The sequence below is a fragment of the Ochotona princeps genome, chromosome 9, assembly GCF_030435755.1.
Source record: "Ochotona princeps isolate mOchPri1 chromosome 9, mOchPri1.hap1, whole genome shotgun sequence".
Classification (NCBI taxonomy): Eukaryota; Metazoa; Chordata; class Mammalia; order Lagomorpha; family Ochotonidae; genus Ochotona; species Ochotona princeps.
In genome coordinates this window covers 43,090,631-43,108,378 of record NC_080840.1, presented here as the reverse complement: position 1 = coordinate 43,108,378, position 17,748 = coordinate 43,090,631, and the positions used below count along the sequence as shown (strand labels likewise).

The following is a 17,748-nucleotide window of genomic DNA, read 5'->3' as shown; positions in this document are numbered from 1 at the left end:
TAAGTATCAGCCTTTATAGACTTACAAAGCCAGCAGCAACTTTAGACATCTTATTTAACTCCCCTAACCATTGTATAGTTGACAAGTTAACAGCACAGGTAAAACTCAAGACTCAAACCTGCCTCCCTCCAAATGTCCCTCCTTTTCCCGGTGGTCACAGGAAAAGCCCATCATTGGTCTTAATTCAGTTTCAATAATATCATAGCAAAACTGAACCAACTGCCATTTCCAGCATACTTGCCAGTCTGCAAGATCAGGAAACACTTCTCCAAGGACTGAAGTGATCTCAGAACAGTAAATTACTAGGAAAAGCACGAAAAGTGAAAACAAAAGTCATGAGAGCGGGGTCAGGAGTTTGCTACTTCCTAGCTATTTTTCTTTAGATAAGTTTCCTACCTTCTCTGGATCTTAACTGCTTCATGTTCAGATGGGAACAAGACTACTACATATTTTGAGGGGCTGATAAGGAGAGGATTGGTTCATTGTGAATGAATGTGCCTAGCAAGCTGCAGTGGCATTTATAAAGATTTAGTCCTTGCTATCTTCAAACACTATTCATTAAACCACCAAGTAAGCACAGCAGGCTGCTAGGCCTTAAGCAAGGAGGAAGCAGGGATGGAAATGAGCTTTCCTCACATTAGGGGTTTTGTTTCATAAGGAGTCAGTTTTTACCAGCAGGTAATCTTATTCACAAAATCCATTAAATCATCTGGGCAGCCAGACAACTCACCTCCCCTGGTAACTTCCAATAAACTCTTCCCCAGTATCCTGAAATGTTTTCATTTGCACACTACTTTGTCACTCCTCAAAAAGTTCTGATATCCTCAAATCAACATCATCCTGAGGGGTCAGGGTTGTGGCTAAGCAGATTAAGTCACAGCTTGCAATGCATCCCATATAAAAGCTCCACTCTGAGTGTTGGCTGCCTGCTTCCAATCAATCTTTCTGCTAGAACACTTGGGAAAGCAGAAGACAGCCCAAACCCTTGAGCCCTTGCCATGTACGTAGAAGACTCAGATGGAATTTCAGGCTTCTAGTTTCAAACTGGCTCATACCTAGCTCTCGTGGCCATATTAGTAGTGACCTAACAGATGGACAATATCCCCCACCCGTTCTCTCATTTTCTCACTTTGCCTTTCACATAAGTAAATAATATTTTTTAACAAAAAAGAAGGAAAAGAAACAAGGCAGTTAACATTTGTAATTTTAGTCTTCTAGAAGCTACATTTCAAAAACAAAACACAACAGGTAAAATTAATTTTAGTCGCATTTTCTTGAACCTAATATATCCAAAAATTACCAGTTCAATATGTAAGCAATATGAAAAGGACCAGTAGGCTAATCAAGCATCTTTTTCTTCCGCATTAAGTCTATACAATCTTCCAGGTTGTGGGCACTTTGAGAACACATCTTGGTAGGGAATTACAGGGCAGGTGGTTGGGAGCAACTGCAGCTTATAGCTATCATACTGAAAAGATGTGCAAGTCAAGAATCCAGTCAGGTGAGTATACTGACTGATAAAGCAAACCAAGGAGAAGTAGCTGAGTAACTCTCCATGAAAACATTCAGGAAAGGAGAACTCAATAATCACATGTGAGCATATGCTTGAGGGAAGGAACCATAGCAACAGGAGTGACAGCTGAGTGACAGTGGTTATATGAAAGGAAAATAAAAAAGCAAATACCTATAAAAGAGGTATTTCTTGGAAGGTCATCCTTTTCTATCTTTTCTACTGTGAAACAAAGAAATTGCTAATATATCTACACAAGTGGATGTTTTATAGGACATCGTTCTAATAATCCCTTCATTCTGAAATGAAGGTGCTGGCATATTTCACGATCAGAGTTGAATGTGGTATGCCCCTTTTAGGAAAACAGATAACAAAGCAGGACACTGAGCTATCAGCACATTTCTTCTCACAGGGCATCTGTGCCTTGTGTGCCTCATGGGTCACTGTACAGGGGTGAATTGCATGGAACAGGTTGTTCACTAGCAATTTCCCCATAATACTTTCCATAAATATCCATCTAACCCTTGGTCAGACTTGAGTGCCTCGAGCTCTAGGTATATTTTCTTTTTTTTTTTTTTTTGATTTTGATAATGTTTTCTTTTTTTTAAACATAAATTTTTATTTCATTTCATTTTTTTTAATTAATTGCATTGCATTATGTGATACATTTTTTATGCACTGGGATTCCCTCCGCCCCTCCCCACACCCTCCCCCCATGGTGGATTGCTCCACCTTGTTGCATTTCCATAGTTCAAATTCAGTTGACATTCTTTCATTGGAGGTATTTACCAAGCATAAAGTCCAGCATCTTATTGTCCTGGTAAGTTCAATGGTTTCTTGGTGAGACCATCTCTGGTCTGAAGGTAGAGCCGGCAGAGTATCATCCCAATCAATTAAAAGCCCCAACATAATATTTGAATATAAACTAAAATTGAAACGTCTATGAAGAAGTCACAAGTTGTAGTTGAGAACCTGCATTTTCCTATTAACATATTGGTTAATCAATACCATGTCAATTAATGCCATAATGTTGTAAATGGTTGGAAATATCTAGGTATATTTTCTTCTCTTTCTGCCTTGGTTCTTTTTGTTTGTTTAAAGATTTATTTATTTTTTATTACAAGTCAGATATACAGAGAGGAGGAGAGACAGAGAGGAAGATATACAGAGAGGAGGAGAGACAGGAAGATCATCCGTCTGATGATTCACTCCCCAAGTGACCGCAACAGCAGGTGCTGCACCAACCCATAGCTGGGAAGCAGGAACCTCTTCCGGGTCTCCCACACGGGTGCAGGGTCCCAGGGCTTTGGGCCGTCCTCGACTGCTTTCCCAGGCCACAAGCAGGGAGCTGGATGGGAAGTGGGGCTGCCGGGACTAGAACTGGCGCCCATATGGGATCTTGGGCGCGTTCAAGGGGAGGACTTTAACCACTAGGCCACGCCGCCGGGCCCTCTGCCTTAGTTCTTCTTTCTTGGTGTAAACACAGGGCTTCCTTGTATCTCCAACTCAAAGCTGAAGAGGTGTGCCCAGAAGCCTGCCCTCCCTCAGCTGCCCTGCAACCCAAAAGGCAAGCACGGACTTCTTTGCCCTCACGACTCCTTCTTATCCAGAAAGCTACTAGCAAATGCACCTGCCAGCTCAACCTGCTGCTGTGAAAAAGGCAGCCTACCCTTCTCTTGAGGTCTTCCTATGCTTGAGGTCTCACTCTGTGGCTCAGGCTTCCCTTAGCTTCCACTCCTCCCACTGAGAAAGCCTTGACCTGTCTCAGCACCTCTGGTGCATTCTTAATGATGCATCCCTAGGGACTGAATGGCACAAAATTTGAGTACCACATACAACTAATGAAGGCAGGGAGCCCAGGTGACAGATTATTTTTCTAGGGATCAGTTCTGAAACATAAAACCATGAAATTACAAATTTAAAATAATATAGAAAACTTATTCCCCTTGCCAATGGAAGATTTCACAATTTTGATTAATGTACAGTTTATAAGTTTTGTGTGTGTGTGTGGTGACACACCTATCTCCATTAACTTCTAACTAAACCTCACTATCATACTAGGTGAATTAATTGGATGGAAAGCCAGTAATACCATTTGGATCAACAATATTTGTCATATTAAAATTTCATTTCTTGACCATTTTGCAGTCAGGCATAATAACTCCCATGGCTGTTGCAACAGAATGTGTATACAGGAAAAGAATCTTTCTTATGAAATTCTTGGTATAACAAGTGTTTTGGTTTTAAAAAATTCTTTGGACTGTAGATTTTGAAATATTTGCATAAGCATAATAAGTTATCTTGGGCATAGGAACCAAGTATAGCACGAAATTTCATATGTACTTTATACACATAGGCCTGAAGATAATTCTTTTAGATTTATTTATTTTTATTGGAAAAGCAGATTTACAGAGATAAAAGAGAGGCAGATAAAAAGATCTGTCTGCTGGTTCACTCCCCATGTGGCTACAACAGCCAGGGCTGAGCCAATCCAAAGCCAGGAGCTTCTTCCAGGTACAGGGTCCCAAGGCTTTGGGCCATCTTCTACCAATTTTCTAGGCCACAAGCAGGGAGCTGGATGGGAAGTGGAACAGCTGGAACATGAACCAGCACCCATATGGGATCCCTGCACATGCAAGCCGAAGATTTAGACACAGGGCCATTGAGCCAGGCCCTGAAGATAATTTAATAGAATACTTTTAGTGTACCTACGTTTTGATCTGCAATCAGATGAATGTATAATTTTTCAATTGTGGATTATGTCAGCACCCCCAAAATTAGTTTTTGGAGGAGTTTAGATATTCAAGTTGGGGATCAGGGTAAAATGTTTGTTATGGTTCACTAGGTCAAGGACAGACCTGAGATTCTCCATTCTGGGAAGGATTCTGAGAGAGCCCACTGTGACTGGCCAGGCACAACTCCATGCCTGCTGCATCTGCACAGACATACCTGGCTAGATATACATGATGTGCTTCCATTTCTACTCAGCAAACACTTCGGGAGCGCAGTCGATTTAATATATTTTCCTTAGTATGATTTTAAACAGTCTGTGGAATCCATGAAGAAGAGGTTATGATGGATCATTTATGTTTGTGATTCTAGTCTCAACAACTGATGGCAGTGACCACTGATTTCATAGATGGGCCTTCGGTCAATTCATGCGCTATCTGCAAGGCTGGGTGAGAGATTATTTCCCAGAGCAAGCTCTCTGCCTTCCTTCAGTGGGATTGGAATATGATTGCAGTTTTCCACTTTACCTTCAATGACCAACCAGACAAAACTTATTTGCTGACAACACGAATCAAACCAGTCTTCCTTACTTTTATATTGGACAGCATTAAAATAATGTTTTACTGTAAAGATGTCCATGATTTCAGATTTTTCAAGCCTCTATTACAAGTTTCCCTAGTCAGAAAACCCAAATCCCAAATGCTCCAAACTCCAAAATGTTTTGAGGACTAACACGATGTTGCAAGTGGAAAATTCAGATTTCCCACATGGATGGTTGAGAATGTTTCTTTATGAGATATCAATTTACAGGCGTCATCTCATTCACAAAGTTACTAAAAATGTTGAATGGCATTACCTTCAGACTGGATATAAAAGCTATATGAAACATAAATATATCTTGTTTTTAGACCCAGATCTCATCCTCAAGATATCTCAATAGATATAAATATGCACATATTCCATTTTTAAAAGGGTAAATCACTTCTACTCCAAAGCATTTTGCAGAAGGACTATACAACCTGTGTAAGTTCATTATTTCTGGTCCTTGCTAGAATTTGCAGTTTTCTTCATTTTTGATGATGTGCCTGGGCCTGTATCCTCAAGACGCTGACTTCTGAAAGCATAATGCCCTCATGTCAGACACCATGAGACTACAATTGCACTATACCCTCAATAGCAAGTTGACCCCAAAAGCCTGACAATTATCAACACTTGTATTTTACCTTCTTTTCCCTTAGACTAAACTCATCTAAGAAGTGTTTGGCCTAGTTGGTGAAGCTTTGCTCTTATGCATTTGGCAATGGGACTCAGTACAATTTACTTTTACTTTCAATGACAGAAAACCATCTTCTGATTACAGCATAAAATTTTCTATTTTTATTCATCTCTTTCACAAACTTTTCTTCCTCAAATTAATGATTCATGCTTTACAGACAACACCCTAAGCTCTGATTAGTAGAACAAACCATGCAATTCCATGGTATTTTTCAGAGTATTTGGAATACTTGCATGATAAAACTTCAACCTTCCTCCCCATAACTCATTTAATTCCAATGTGATTTTATAGTCATTTGATATTATAGCTTTAAATAACTAACCCTCTAGTAATTTTCAGAAGTAAAAATACAACTAATGTACTTTTCGTGTGGTCCTGTTAGGTTATTTGCTAGCTAGAAATCAACTGTTCAAATCTGACATCAGAAAAACCATCCCAGTGGATGCCTGTAATAGACACGCTCGGTCATAACACACCCATTAGAAATACAAAACCCATAGGGACATGCTTCCTAATTGATGCCACCATAATAGTTTCCAGTAATTTAAATTGCTTAGGAAAGTGTTCTGGAATTGACCTACATTTTTAGATGTGACTGTTATTAATTTTACTTTCGCAAAACAGGCAATTAATGAGCTGAAAATCTATCAAGACACAAGAAACCTTTACAAATCCTGCAAATCCCCTCTGCTGCATCATTGAAGAATCATTTCCTCATCACTGACACAATGATGCAGTGACTTTGCCATGAATAATGCCAGGAGTTATGGCTATAACTGCTACCTTTGTTTGATTACTAACTCTCTGCTACAATGGGAACAATGACAACAACAAAAGACCTGAAAAGTTCGGAGCCCCAGGTAGAGTCCTTTATTCATGACTATTATCTGAGCTGCAGAAAAAAAGAGAAGTCAGACTGCTTTCTGCACGGATGAAAACCCTCGGATTGATGGTTCAGAAAGGTGACTTTGCCTTTCTTAAAATGCACTGCAGTTGATGGGAAGTCAAACTGAAGTCATCTCAAATCTTTTCCAAGTCATAGTCACTGCAGATCTTACTGCTCCATGTGCATGATTTTCTGAGTAATTCTCACTCACCCCACATGTTACCCACTGCTCTGTTGGTACAAACGTATTCCCCTAACAGGGAAATGTGGCATGCGTATAAATTAAACAGAAGAAGTAAAAGTGATTCAAACAGCCTTCTCATGAATCATGAAGATGAGAAAACAGTTTCACATACTGAGTTCAGATACTCTTAAAATAGAGGCATAAATTTTTTAAAAATTTAAAATTTGGCATCAGTTTGGAAAATAACTCAGTTTCACAAGAAGCTTTCCAACAGCCTGGAATCCAGGCATTCCCCATTCAGGAAAGGTTAATGGAATGCACTTCTTCTAACAGTGTGTATGTAACACATCCTTATTCTTTAACAAGCATAGACCAGGATACAATATCTTTGAATAGAGTTAAAATTCAATTTCCAGTGTTATTAAATCAGTGGCAGTGCAACCCAGGACAAGCTTTTAATTTAAAAGCAAATCTAGCTCTAACAAGCAGTCTTCTCATTGCCATAATGGATGGTTCTTTCAAAGCCTGTGAGGCATTGTTCTTATTTGTTAATCACAGCCCTTCAGCTGTGCATACCTCACAGCATTGAAATGTGGATGACAATTTTGACTTTCCCACTTTATGCATGCCATATACTGTGGAATTTGTGATACAGAACACTGTAACACCAGTTTCAAATACTTTGATGTGGATCTTAACAGAAGTGTTTTTATTTGACTTTAAATGCTCACTCACTGGTATTCCATTACCCTGTTTCATCACTTTAGGATTATGGCTCCATCCAGGCCACCTCTAGGGAGTTTCCACACTGATTTATTTTCGTGTGAATTCTGCTTTAGTTTACTTTTCAATTAGCAATCTGTATTTGTACTCTATACACAAAAGATGTGGGATTAATGTTCTATGATGAAAGGCTACAGACTTTCTTCAAACAAACAGAACTACAGACACCTCAATCATTCACTTACTTATTTTCTTAGCAGGCATGAATAAGAATTGAATGAGAACACCCACCCTAAAACTTCCTCAATGTGATTATCAATTTCACATGTCAAAAGCAAATTGAATAAAAAAAATCAGGAAACCTGCAAAAGTGTTCTTTTGGGTGTGTTTATGAGGCTGTTTCCAAATGAAATCATCACATCAGAGTGGACAAGACAACGCTACTCAGGCAGCACCATCAACAGGATGCAGGTCTGGAGAAAATCAGTGCAGAGGGATTGGTCTCTCTGAGAGTTGGGAGAGGCTCATCTCCTGTCTTGGACATGAGGACCCCAAACTCATCAGGGTTTAGACTCCAGGACATAGGGCAGAGAATGGCCTCCTTCCTGGTACTCAGCCTTTTTGTCTGGAAATGAGAATCACTCCATTGATTTCCCTGGTTCGGAGACCTTCACACTCAGACTGAGCTACATCCTTAGCCTCCCAGAGTCTCCAGCCCTGCAGAGGAGCTGCCATGGGATTTCTCAGCTGTCATACTCACATGAACCAATTCCTCTAAGAAATCAATTCCTTTCACCCATCTCTAAACATAGCCTATCAATTCTATATCTCTATAAAACATCCTGACTGGCAAAACCATTCTCAACATTATAGCAGGAAAAAAAAAATACTGGTTAACATTAAAAGATTTCTCAACCACTGTCCACCATAGAAGCAAATAAGCAGCAAGTATGACAATACTCTCATTAAGAAGAAGAATATTTGAGCTCTACATACAGATCAGTAAACATTTACTGAACTTCTATCCCACAGCCATCAGAGTGACTTTAGATTCACTATCTGCCTTCCTGACCAGACATGTTAGTTATGAAGGACACCATGAAGTAGTGGTATGAGATCACATTTTATGGTGGCCAGAATCACCCAAATGCCATTCAAGGGAATATTTCCTCTTTGGAAATAATGACTGTGATTTTTTTAAATACAACAACATATTAGAAGCAGGCTACAAAATCATGCTTAATTAAAATCTTAAAAATTGAGAAAAACTTTCTCATGACCATACCGCGTTTGCATTTGATAATGCATGAGAAAAAAAAAACAAACAAAATCTTAATTCTGAATCCTCCTCCCATAAGTCTAGTTAGTATGCCACACAAATGTCTACAAGTCAAATAAATGAGTTGTTTGAAAAAGGAAATTATTCCAAATATTTGTCACAAAGTGAGGGGTATTATTTAAATTCGTAGGAATCTAGCTATTCAATCTGTAAAACCTGGACTGTATTTAATACCAAGTTGTGTAGTTGGATATGTAATCATTAGGGAAGTTTTCTGTAAGTGACTGAGCACTTTCAAGGCTATTGCCCCAGAGATTTGTGGACACTACTCAAAATGAAGGGCATACATTTATATAGATACTACATTTATATAGATACCACATTCAACTGCTGTAGCAGGAAAGTCTCTGATATTTTCCCACACTTGTGAAACAGTCCATGGTTCAGTCAAATAGAAACAATTTACAACCTTTGCTGTTGCAATTGCAAAGATACCACATAGACATACACACTACACAAAGCTATCCGCTACCTAGATTTATGTATAATTTTTTCTAGTTCACACAGAAACCCAAGTAAGTGCACAAAGAGCTGTCTGATTGTGTATAAATTTATACCTGCTATATCCCAGAGCTAAGTCAGAGATTTAAATATCAAGCCCAGCACTCAGGGATGTTGTGTAGATTTGTGATGCTCCAGGGAAGACACTGGCTCCATAAACCAATGAATATATTATAAAGTGACACATCTCTAGTATTGCAAGAAAAAGTATTCTACTCCATCAAAAAAAAAATCTGAGGTTGGTTCACTATGTTTGGCACAGCACATGATGATGAACATTGTCATGAAATCTCAGAACTGGAAGCTGACTTATTTAGTGCAGCTCTCTCCATGACAGTTAAAATTCTTCCAGCACACTCCTATCTAGTCTTCCAGGCTAGGCTGAGACATTCTAATGATAGGGAACTTAATTCTTGTAAGGAATCCAGGAATCTTAGTGGAACCGTAGGAATCCTTTGGCTATTTAAAAATCCATGTTTGCACCAACTCAAAATCTCTTTCTAGTAGGGTTTGGCCTAAAAGTTGAGACAAGATGAAGAAAACAGCATAACAGAGTATCTGGACTTGATCTTTGGCCCCAGCTCCTAATTCCAGTTACCTGCCAGTGCAGACAGTGGGAGGCAGCAATGAGGGTTCAAGTTATTTTGCTCTGCCTCCCTTGTGGGAAACCTGAATTGTGTCCACAGATTCTAGCTCCTCACTCCATACTTGCCTGAGTCCTGGCTATCTAAGGATTTGGCAAGTGTATCGCCAAACAGGAGCTCTCTCAATGTGTGTTTTTGTGTGTGTGTGTGTGTGTGTGTGTGTGTGTCTTTCTCTTTCAAATAATATTTTTTTAAGGAATCTATTGCTATGGGTACATTTTCTTGTGTCCCAGGGCATCTATGAAAAATCCAGTGCCTATTCTGCATGACAATATCTTAATACCTACCAGAGAACACAAGTTCCAGAATTCTACTCTACCTACATAGTCAGCTCCATCAACCATTTATTTACATTGCTTTTCCCCTCTCATAATGGTACTAAGTCCAGCACAGAATCTTCATAGAACAATGTGACCTGAAGAGGAAAGCTTTTAAAATTCTCATAGTTTTCACATATACAAAATAGAAGTGCTATTTCAGAGACTACTCTGAGGTTCCAATAAGAAAAAATATGAAGTTCGCTGGAAATTTCAGTGTTGTACAAATACAGGGTCAAGTTTCTATGGATCAGGACAGCTAAATTGCAGGAAGGTGAGGATGATCATATCCTAAGGGAAATTGCTTCAAGAAGCAACTGAAAACAAACTTCTGCTGAAAATCTAGCATAATAGCAACAAAAATGTACAATCCATCTGTTTTTCTGCAAAAGAAATCTCCACAACATTGCATCTGTTTTATATTTTGATAGCAAATAAGTACAGATCCTGTTAAGGCAATGAATTTCTGTATACAGAAAAGACATGACTGAACCAGAGAGACACTGAGAGTGTAACCCACTGAAACTTTCAATGCTCTGCCATCCCATTTAACAATACACTGATTCAGCATTTTCAGAACAAACCTCACTCCATAAAATCCCTCAATGACTCTTCGGTGCCTTCAGAATAAAATCCAGATAATTCTCCATCCTCATTCTCCATTAACTACCCATCTTAACTTTGTACTAAAAGCACACACTTGACCTATCTTGTTTTTTCACGCTCCTCTGCCTTTATGCTTACTGTATCCATGCTCCAAAGACAATGTCAGTCTACTCAATAAGAGCTTTGTTTGCTCACCTGTACGCTAATCCAGAAACCACTAAGGTGCTTGCAATCCCCCTTCCTAGGGCTTCCATTTGTCTGCTTTCCATTACCATAATGAAGTATCTGAAATAAAGTTCTTCATTAGGAAAATTGAATTGTTTGGTTTCCGATTTTGAAGATAGAAAGTCCAGAGTGCTGATTCTAGGTATGGCCTCCTTGGCTGCACTAGATGGCATCACAATAGTGGGAGAAGGAGCAAAAGGAAAAGAAAATGTTCAGACAGGAGAGATTTAGCCATTATAGTCTCATTAGAACTACATTAATCCCTTCCAAGTGTATGCCAATAATCACCTAATGACCTCCAGCGAGGTTCCACCTATGAAAGGACCCCAAACATCAAAACATGAACCTTCTAAAGCCACCCTTAAGTCATATCCAAACCATAGCAGTGCTCATTTATCTTTACTGAATTATTATTTTTTACTGTTTTCCTTACTAGACAGAAGACTCCTTACCAATGTGTATTTTATCCCATATAATGATAATAGGTTCTAGCACAGTGCATAAGTACTCAATATATGTTGCATGAATAAAGCAATTCCTATGCAAAAACACAGAACATACATTTACAAAACATAATTATTTAATAAATGCAGCACATGACAAGAGTTTTATCAGCCCAGCATCAGAATTCAGAACTAACTCAGAAGCAGTAAGCATTCTTTCTTTTTCATTTTTTTCTCTCTTTAAAAATTTATTTTTGAGAGGCAGGAAGACAGACTTATTCCCCAATGTCTATCACAGCCTGGTTGGGCAACAATTGAAACCAGGTTCGAGGAATTGGATCCAGGCTTCCAGCATGGGTAGAAGAGACTCAACTCCTCAAGTCATCTCCACTGCCTTCCATATCTGCATAGAGAAAGCTACAGGTGCAAGCCAGAATCAGATAAACTACACAGGTATGCTGATGAGAGATAAAGGCATTTTAACCAGTGTCTCAACTGGTATCTTAACCACTAAGATAAACCTCATCCCTGAAGCACTTCTTTTCAATAGCTGAAGATGCATTCTCTCTGTTCTCTACTTTCCTACTCCTTTTATTTTCTAATCACTTAAATAACCTCTTTATCTCTTGCAATTAATTTACTGCACAACCACATGTATTAGGCTATTTTATTATTGATACCACTACAAAATCACAGAACCTTAGCATGTCTAAAGGGTCAGAAAGAGGAGTCTATGGAGTCAGATATCTGAACTCAAGGCCCTGTTCTATCATGTGACTACTATCATGTAACTGGAAAAATCACCTCTTCTGTCTGTATCACAGCTCCTCTTCTCTCTTTACCCAACCATGGTAAAGGTAAATTACCATTTTTATATATTGTTGTCATTCTTATCTAAATAGACATGTGGACGCAGCCAAGTAATCCGTAAAAACACAGACTTTAGGATAAAACAGGCATAGCTACACTGCATTAACAGTTGAAGAATCTTTGCCAGTTAACTTCTCTGAGCCATTTTTCTCACACAGAGAGATATTGATCATTTCCCCTTGGATCAGTGTAAAACAAAGAGATAAGAAGCATAAAAACATCTTTAGATTTTTAAATTGCCAACTAAATCATTATTATTCTTGTTTGGACGGGTTTAAGAATGGCATAGAATAATGTTTCTCAAAGTGCTTTCTATTCAACATTGTGCCTTTGAGAAATATTGACAACTGAGCATGAGCTTATTAAACGCTCTGAAGAGGGGTGTGCTGTGGCGCAACAGGTTAAGTCACTTAGGATGTCACTTATCAAAATGTCAGTTCAAGTCCCAGCTATTCTATTTTGAAAATATGTATCTAACCTTTCCTTTCTCCCTCCCTCTCCTCACATGGACAGAAAAAAATAAACAAACATTTAAAAAGAAGGAAAGAAAAATAAATGCTCTGAAATGTCCTGCTGTGGCAAGATCAGTTTGCCATCATTTTAACTTAACATTTTCCTAATTTATCTGCACCTGGAAAATACTTTAATATCCTGTGGAATATCCAGCATGACAAGAGTAGACAAACTGCCCAGCCAACATGTCTTGTTTGCGTGAGTTTCAGACAGACAATACCCAAATACAACCAAAAATAGTAAAAATAGCAACATATCTCCCACTCTAAATCAATTTACCTACTTTTATACTGAGTATATTTTCTAGAAAAATAACTACAAAGGGGGATGCATTGTAGCACAGCAAGTTATGCTACCATATGCAACGCCAGCATCCCATAGGGTTGTTGTTTCTTGTCTGAGTTGCTCCACCTCTGATTCAGCTCCCTGTTAATGCAGGAAAGCTGTGGAAGATAACCTAAGCAGCTGGGACTTTGTCACCCACCGTGGCAGCCCTAGATGGAATTTCAAGCTTTGGGTTTCATTCCAGCCCAGCCCTAGCCATTGTAGCCATTTGATGAGTAAACCAGGAGATTAAAGCACTTGCTCTCTCGCTCTCTCTCTCTCTTTCTTTCTCTCTCTCTGTGTAAGTCTGTCACACCAAATAAACATATAATTATGTATATTGCCACCAAGAAAAGCCCAGCTAATGAGACACATGTACATGCAGAACAACTTATAAGATTAACATTCGGATATACTTGATTGTAAACACAAGGACTAAAAAACGTGTCTCTTGGTCATTTATGATTACCACTAGCTCAACTGTACTGTCGGCAATTTCAGGAATCATATGAGAAAAAAAAAGATATTTCTCATTCACAGGCAGAGTTCCTCTGAAGACCTAATTGTTCTTTTGACCTACTGGCAAAAGTTTACTTCATTATTTCCAGCTTCTCCTGTGGCTTTAAGATACCATTAATTTCCCATTAGTAAATTTTCATTAAAGTGAACATGTATCATTGCTGTAAGGCTGCTGCATTTGTAATGCATGTATAAATATATGTAAATCTTCCCATCATGCTTCAAATTACTGTTTGTGAACAAGCAAGCCCTTTTGGTGTTATTTCAAAATCTTTAGTTTTTTAATTGGGTCGCCCCCTAAAATAACTTGGAGTCTATGGAAATACAATGAACAATTACCAACCTAGCAAAAAAAATTTATTTTATTGATCCAGAAAGTAGCATTTTAAAGCATAAATAATGGCCTCTGAATTTTGAACTACTCAGCACCCTGGTATTTCTGCAACATTTGTGTAACATCCACAAAAAGAAAAACTGGAGCAGGTAGAGGGACATGGCTAGCTTAGGAACTCACAGCTGTATTATCAACAATTTTACATGTGTTACATTTCCTCAGCTTATTATCAGAGGTCTTTCTACTACCCAAAGTTGCATCTGAATGCTCAACTCTCAGAGAAACTGGAACACATTAGAATACACTTGGGTATTGAGGTCAACAAGTTTTCTTAACCCTTTTAAATTCCCAACACTAAGCTAAAGTGCTTTTAGAATATGTATTGAAAAGAAAAAAAAATAACCTGTTTCCACCAGGTTATGATGGCATCTTCCAAATATCTTAAGTAGAATCCAAAGACAAATTAATAAGATGATCATTCACAACTATATACTATGAACACATGATTCAGAAAATATTGACAAATATCTGATAACATTTACAACAATAATACTTCCTCTGAGGTGATTACATAATATCAGAATAACTTGTAAACTTCTATGGAAATACTACAGAAATGCTTAACAAACAAGACCTACATGTGACCACAGAGTCTCCAAGGACTGGGTCACGAAATGCATTTGTGGGAGCAGCCTGCAGCTTTCTTTCTGCAATCAACCTCATCACTCCATCCACTCACTCAATTCCTTCTTTCCATGGCCAGTTGACCCAGTAGTTGGAATCTCACTAAAAAACTTTAAGGTTTCTTTATCTTGCCTAATTATTTGTTGCTTGTCAAAAATTTTCTGAGAAAATTAAGCAATATTTTTCAAGTATGAAAATACTGTTTTGGAAAGCCTAATAAATACAACTATAACTAAATAACTTTCCTGAATATTCACAAGGTGTCAATTCATACGAAATGTGAATGGTTTTCAGTTATTAGAACTGAGAAGTATTTGCGATATTCACATAAATCTAGAAACTTTAAAGTTGATGAAAAGTAAGTGATTTCAAATCTTGCTTAAAGTTTCAAAAAGTGAACAGCTGGAATGTTAAGCTATTTTTATTGCATTATTGATTAAAAAATTAATCACATGCCTTCTAGCCACACAGTGCTATCATTAGATAATTCAAGCATTTAAGTTCTTCATCATACTTGAAAAGCAACAAGCTTGAAGTCTTCCTTTAGCCATTCAAGTGAAATAGAGCTACCACAAAAAGCTGATATTCTAAAAAATCCCCCTTACATCCATCATCTGGAGGTCTCCATCACCAAGTTGTCTGACTACACATCATATGTCACTTTTGCAGACAGCATCTGTTTGGGAAACTAAAGTTACAATCCCAAATGCTGCTGTTAATGACAATGCTAAAGCTGCTTTTATAAAGCGCTTTTCCCAGGAAACATGGTGAAATCACACAGTCACTCTTCTGAGTTGAAAACATTGCTATGCCCCATAAACAAAAATAAGTTTTTGGCTCTGTTCCACAAACTCTCCACATGGGATGCTCTGGCTTTCGAAACGATTTATAATGCCTTTTGCAAAAACAAAAAATAACAACAGCAAATGAAATAAAAACAATCACGCATATAGTAGACCATAGTCCTGATCAGCATACTTTCTAGGAAGTTCCTCATTTCTGCTTAGACTCCATATTGACTTAGCATTTTAAAGTGAACTAATCTCCAGATGTTAGCATCTTTGTATATTCATACACTTTTTCTAGATGTAAAATACAGCCACAAAAAGCTTCTAAAGCAGACCAAAGTCTAAAGAACATATTCCTTCATATACTAGTTCATTATATGCTTATCTGTAAGCAGTAACTGCCCAGGTGATGGTTTCTTTCTGTCCAACGAGATTAGCCTGCATTCCGATTTGTGAGTTCAAGGTATATTTCGTAAAAGGACTTGGTAGATCAGATGACAAGGTTCAAAGCAGTCAGTGAAGATGTGAAGTGTGATTAAAGTTCACATGACAGGGGTTCTTAGTTACAGCAGAAATTACACGTAAAGATACTCTGAAGATAATCAAAGGTACACTACAAAAGTTAAGCCAGGATCCCATGTAAAGTGTACTTCCTCATGACTGGAGATACCATGTACACGCATAGCCCATATCACTTGAACTCAGGCATACATGACTTGAAGTGCAAGACTTCTGTGGCATAACCATAAAAGCTGGCACTTTTAAGCAGTGAGCTCTCCAGTCTAACCAGAATTAGCAATTTTCCCCAGGAAACAAAAGAAAGCGTCCAAACTGCAACAAATTCCTCAAATACAACGTAACAAAAAGAGTGTTTTTTTGGGGGGGGGAAGAGAGGTGGCAGGGATTCTCTCCTGTTCACTAAAAAATGGGGAGGGGGGTTGTAACATATAAAGGAGGGAAGCTTCTGAGACAGAGTGGGAAGGCTGAAAGGATGGGGCGATCGGAGCCACTCAGCTGCCCTTCCCTTATTTCTCACTTCCCTCCCACCCTAGTCTGAGAGCTCACATTTTAAAAATGCAAGCCCCAGTTTTTTTTTTAATTAAGCTCTCCAACAAGGGGGGAAAAAAACTAAGAGTGTGAGCAATATTACTTCCACAGCAACCCCGAACGATTTTCATGCAAAAGCAAAGCACAAACCCTCCCTTTTCCCTCAGCCCTGATACAGTACCTCCAGATTTGCCCGAGCTGCAGGATGTGGATGAGTGACTGCAGGAGCCAGATGCAGAAGGAACAGGACGCAGACCTGTGTTTGCCGCTGGCCCGGGTGGCCCCGCTGCTGTTGCTGCCGCTGTTGGTGGCGGTGATGTTGCTCTTGCTGGCGTTGGAGGCTTGCCTTTGCGGCGTGGAAGGACGAGCCTCGCCTTCCCCAGCTGCAGACCCACCACTGACCAACGTCTTGCATTCTGCTCCAGGCTGCTGGCAAGTGGAGGAAGCAGTGGCCGTGGCGCTGTCCTCGGTGCTGAAATCGTGCACAAACCAGCGGAAGCTGAACACTTGCACCGACAGCGAGCCTAGCACCACGAAGAAGAGCGTGAGCCCGAACCACCAGCGCTGGCCGCGCAGGTAGTAGTCCACGGCGAGCCAGATGTCCGTGCCCACATCCGCGAAGTACACGGCCACGGCGGCCAGGATCCAGAGGCAGTCCCACAGCGAGTAGCGCCGCTGCTCCCTGCCCAGGCGCAGGCACAGCGCCGCTGAGCCCGCCCCGCCGCCCGGGCCGCCAGCGCCGCCGCCCGAGCTTCCCGAGCCGCCGCTCCCGGCGCAGCAGCAGCAGCAGCGCGAGCAGCCGCCGCCGTCCGGGCAGCAGCCGCCGCCGGCCGCCTCCTCGTCCTCGGCTCCCGACCCCGACGGCAAGCCCTGGGCCAAGCCCTGCACCGATCCCGAGTGGTCCGAGTTCTGCAGCGGGGTGAACGCCACGTCGCTGCTCTTCTTCATTTTCAGCCTCCCGTCTGACTTAGCGGCCATGATGCCTCCACACCGGAGGAGAGCCCTCCTTTATCTGACACCTTTCCCCGCTGTCTCCTCCTCCCGCCACCTCCTCGCCTCGCCCAGGCTTCCCTCCCTGGCGGCGCGCGCGGCTCTCCCCCGCCTCCTGCTCCTGCGCCGGCTCGCCCGCCGTCCGCCGCCCGCCGGGCTGGGCGCTGGGCCGGGCTAGCGGCGCGCCTGGGGCCGGGAGGAGCGCCGCCTGGCTGCCTGCGCCGAGCCAAGCTGCCCGCGGCGCCCCGCGCGCGCCCTTGCCCGCCGCCCGCGCTCCTCGCCGGCCCGGCCCCGC

General features: G+C 40.5%; 1 protein-coding gene across 1 annotated transcript in view; it reads right to left on the bottom strand.

The window, feature by feature from the left end:
• XKR4 (XK related 4) overlaps positions 1-17,467 on the bottom strand; it is a 384,360-nt gene extending 366,893 nt beyond the window's left edge. The window contains exon 1 of the mRNA XM_004580591.2: positions 16,645-17,467. Coding sequence (XP_004580648.2) covers positions 16,645-17,441 — 797 coding nt within the window. The 5' untranslated portion in view covers positions 17,442-17,467. The remainder of the gene's footprint in view (positions 1-16,644) is intronic.
• Positions 17,468-17,748: the final 281 nt, after the last annotated feature.